The sequence below is a fragment of the Carassius gibelio genome, chromosome A17 (genome assembly GCF_023724105.1).
Source record: "Carassius gibelio isolate Cgi1373 ecotype wild population from Czech Republic chromosome A17, carGib1.2-hapl.c, whole genome shotgun sequence".
NCBI classification, from domain to species: domain Eukaryota; kingdom Metazoa; phylum Chordata; class Actinopteri; order Cypriniformes; family Cyprinidae; genus Carassius; species Carassius gibelio.
In genome coordinates, this window is record NC_068387.1 from 15760063 (window position 1) to 15764879 (window position 4817).

Below are 4817 nucleotides of genomic sequence, written 5' to 3' on the forward strand. Positions count from 1 at the left end.
AGCTTGGACTCTGAATTCAATACATCCTTTAATGGTTTAATGAAAGCCTGAGATGAAAAGGATCACCCAGACATGGACAAATATGTGAGTGAAACCACAAACGAAATGATCCATTGTATAAAACTCTTTAAAGTCTTCCAGAAAATCATACACACTCATCCTCATTGCTAGACAGATTTAAAATTTGTAGTATGTGTTGTGTTGTGTAACAATAATTCTTAGCTGTGTTTGTGTTTATGTTCATTAGTGGAAATAAGAAGCAAGACTTGGTTTTGACTAAGCACACACTAAGATGATTCTGAAAATCAATAGTCATGTCGAGTTCATCTGAAAACATGCTGTATAATTAATGCTTCCATTGATTTTCTCTGCAGGGTAATGTCAGTTGTTGATCATTATAAGTATTTGAGGCAGATGGAACATTATTTTGAAGATGAAGCCTGTAGGCACTGCACAAAACTGCAAGACATCACTTCATCTTTTGGATACAGTCTTAATGAAACAGGTAAAACATTTGTTTGATTGACAGTGAAGAACTGCACTCTAGTACAAATATATCACTTTATCAATCAATCTGTCTATTAGGCATTGGATATCAAAAATAAATTTTTAGTTCATGCTAATTTCTTCATACACTGCTGTTCAAAAGTTTGGGGTCGCTAAAATTGTTTAATGATTTGAAAGAAGTCTAATGCTCAGCAAGGCTGAATTTATTTGATCATTATAAATAATTTACTTGTGAGATATTATTGTAATTTAAAATAATATTTTTATTTTTAATATATTTTATAAGTAATTTATTCCTGTGATGGCAAAGTTGAATTTTCAGCAGCCATTACTCCAGACTTTAGAGTCAAATGATCCTTCAGAAATCATTTAAATATGCTGAACTGATGCTCAAGAAACCTTTTTTATTATTGTTAATGTTAAAAAGAGTTGTGCTGCTAAATTGTTTTTTAGATCCTTTTTTTTTACTGACCCCAAACCTTTGAATACCTTCAACATTTCAAATTTTATAAATGAACAATAGCTATGCCGTCACAAAAAAATATTAATGATCATGTATTTGTAAGTTAACCTGTATTAATGTAGTTATGAGTTGAATTCATTGAGTTGAATTTAACCTTATTTAAATTTAAAAAAAAAGATAATCATACCAACAAACACTAAGTGGGTAAAAGATTTGGTACAAAAGAGTTTATTTTTAACCAAAATAATCTCAAACACCATGGTGATTTTCCTTCAACATTTTAAAATCACTATTGGTTTCAGCAAAAGGATAAAGAAAGATTTTTTATTTTGTAAAATTTTCTAGTAAAGAGAAGCAACATGGTTAATATTGTTATATTTATATTTCTCTCTGTTTAGTGTACACTATAAAAAGACTCAAATGTAGCCATTACATATGAGTATGCAGAATTTCAGGTACATATACTGAACAAACGTCTCCCTTTTAGAGCGTATTTGATATTAAAAGTCAAGTGTCTCATATGCTGTACTAGTCTACAGATGATTTTGCACACACATGGCTGTCAGAGGCTTTAGACTGCTTCAGCCTCCATAAACACTGAGATTATATGATGAAGAGCTGCTACCTTGGGATCAAACCTTACGTGAGCAATGCCTCCACAAACCTGCAGTTTCTCTGATTAATTTCTCTTTAACGTTTTTTTTTTAATTATACAAACAAATAAAAAAAAAATTATGTGATCAAAAGATTAACAGATTTTCTCTAGTTGTTTTCCCCCCATCTCTTCAACTTCAAATGAAAATCTTTAAACGTGGCACTTAGAAAACATTCACAAGGAATTATAATTTTTATTTTAGAACAAAATTTACAAAGCCATTCAAACAGTCTGTGTTGTAGGTAATTATTTCTTTTAAACTCAACTTCAAAAAAATCATGAATATTCAAAATACACTTTGACTTCACTGCTGTCTCTCATTATATACAAATATGTACAGGCAAGGAAAGTCAGCGTTTCACAGTCGTATGTATCTGTACTGAAAAAAGAGCTCTCCATATCTGTTTCTGTATGTAAGTAATTGTATAAATGCAACCAGACCTGGTCCAAACTTGTTTTTTTGTGATTGGCTGGCTGGCAATCTTTAGAATGCTCAGACCGATCGGCTCAAATAGAGGTCCCATGGCTTGGATCAATGGCTTCTGGCATGGGTCCCCTGGGCACTGCCTGGTAAGAGATGGGCATAGGTGTCTTTACGGGGCTCTGGCGGAAAAGGCCTCCGTTGGGTGCCCGGTGTTTGCAGCGCATGGAGGGTGGCAGAGTGGAACTGCTGAGAGGGAGGGGGAGGCTCCGTCCGGGCACGCGGCCGACCCCAGGACCCTCCTGGAGGAAGGAAGTCACGGACAGGCCCCCAGGGAGGAAATCTCTCATGGCTTCCTGGGAGCTCTGCTGTGGCCGCATGCTGCCCATGTCCAGGGCAGAGATCTCCAGAGACTGACCCGGCAGCTGCTTGTGTGCCAGATCGTCCTCCATCAGCCCACTCAAACGCTGGTGAACCTGCTCCAGATTCACCTCTTTGTCCTGGCAATGACAAAGAAACAGGGAGATTGAGACAGAGGCGAAGGCGAGGGGAAGATGAAAGGGTGGGAATTGATTTGTGGGGTGGAAAAAGGCAAGAAAGAAAGAATAAGCGAGAAATAAAAAGCAGACGAGCAGTGGAGCAAGAACAGATGTGAATGAAAATAACGTGGACGTGCGTGCAGTCTTTCAGAAGAGAGCAGAAGGTGTTTACCAGGGGCTCCAACAATCACATCAGCTCTGATTAATGATACCAATTACACAACGTACTACTGACAGCACGGAATAATCTCATAAAAATCAAATCAAATTCATCTCTTCTCCCACCCGCTCCAGCAAGCAAAATTGCGAAAAAAGCTTAATATCAGAAAAGTTACGGAATAAGAGAAATCGATGCAAATGAGAGTGAGTGCAGGGAAACATGGGCCATAAATTGAATTGCAAACACATGCTTTGGCGCTTCAGTGTGTCTGGCTTATTTCAGAGGAGTCTTGAAGGGGTATTTCTTCATTCTTTGATACGCACTGCCGTGAAATAGCTTCGGTCATGCGCCAGTGATGCCGTGGCGTGCCACTTAATGAAAGAATCAAGCCAACATTAACAGGCTTCTAACTGCTTACATTTTTCCCACACAGTCATTTAATTCCCATGCCATGCATCCTCCGTAATAGAAAGAGGAGGATGACCTTGATCCTGTAAAGCATTCATTCAACACCGATAACTGTTACATTCAAGACTACTCTGTTAATCACTGCTCTTCTTCTCTGTTTTATTCAGTCAATTCGGTAATGCATCCTTTTCATTTTAATGGGATAGTTCACCCCAAAATTAAATTCCGTTATCATTTGCTTACTTTCACTCTGTTGTTGCAAACCTGCATTACATGGAACACAAAATATGTTTGTGGACCCCATTGACTTTCAATATATGGACAAAAACATCCTTTAAAATATCTTCCTTTGTGTTTTGCTGAAGGAAGCAAGCCATACATGTTTGGAAACGACATGAGAGCGAGTGAATGAATTTTCACTTTTGGGTGGCCTGGTCTTTTAACTCAATTGCAGAGGTCTTAGGTCTCTAGCACGGTCGATACCAGCAAATCAGCTGTATAATCTACAGTTATGTACCGTTTATGGGTAATTAGAGGTGTCACATTATGAGACTTTGTTTCTGAGTCATAAGATCAATGAAGATATAATTACTGCAGAGCTCATGCAGCTGTAGTAGAAAGTCTGAAGCTCTAATTAAAAATGCATTAATTTGCCATTAAAATACACCAAATTTGGGGCACTTACAGCCGTAACAAACAACACATCTGGAGGCCAGTCTCCTTTTGGATTCCAGATTGCAATATTTTGGGACATCAGTGTGGCCAATGAATGGGTGATCTGATGGATGACAAACAGATGATGAATATGATGAGTATGTGGAGCGAAATGGAGAGGAACACAGTGGGATTCCTGTTAGTGCTCTTTTGGCCATGAGATTCCATGAATAAAATCATCACTTTTCAGTCTCTAAACAGAAAGAACTTATTAACCCACACAATATGGATGAATTAATGTCTCTGACTCTGCCTGGGTCTCTGTAATCAGTTAGTTCTCTATGCATGAGTGAGTCATAATTACTGCATCACCCACATCCACATATATAATCTGATTGATTTAGATTCCTAATGCGCTCAAAGGAGGACGCTTGTCCTCCTTTATATTATCAAGCCCTGTTCATCCCAATGACAGGTATCCCTGCTCAGGTCTCAGCTGACCTGTGTAAAAAGCCTGCGTGTCTTCCCAGTCTCTTTCTCTCTCTGGCCAAACGTCCCGTGTGCATCCTGCAGCAGTTGCAATTTCATTATATGCCAATGACCCAGACGCCATCTCCAGAGTGCAGCCCTTAGTGTCCTGTATGAGACCACAGAGAACCCGTGACTGCCTGGACATTGGCATATAATTGCAATAAGAAGACACAGAAAGGAATATAAAACGTAAAATGTGTAAAGTTGGTTATCGTGTGGTTCTTATTGCTTGCCAGAGCTCCAGTTACTCCCTGCTTACAGTGTATCATAAACCAAACAAGACTATACATAAAAGAAACACTCAAATGTACAGGCATATGGCAGACTGAGCACTTTAAAGCAAGAACAAGGAGCTGGTTGGTGAAAGCAATATAGTCAGCAATATAAGCTAGTAAAAGATCTTATCTCTTTATGTGCTGTTAATTCAGATCCAGTCAATGTTCAAGCAGTTGACAAATGGTAGTCATAAAACAGATGTC

General features: G+C 38.3%; 1 protein-coding gene across 3 annotated transcripts in view; it reads right to left on the minus strand.

The window, feature by feature from the left end:
• Positions 1–1182: 1182 nt before the first annotated feature.
• Positions 1183–4817, minus strand: part of LOC128031550 (glutamate receptor ionotropic, delta-1-like) — a 243031-nt gene continuing 239396 nt past the window's right edge. Inside the window, exons 16-17 of one of the 3 annotated variants that reach the window (XM_052619862.1) lie at positions 4309–4444; positions 1183–2546 (exon numbers count right to left, since the gene is read on the minus strand). In XM_052619862.1, the coding sequence (XP_052475822.1) occupies positions 2158–2546; positions 4309–4444 (525 nt within the window). In that variant the 3' untranslated portion in view covers positions 1183–2157. The remainder of the gene's footprint in view (positions 2547–4308; positions 4445–4817) is intronic. The other 2 variants (XM_052619860.1, XM_052619861.1) reach the window with 2 other exon arrangements.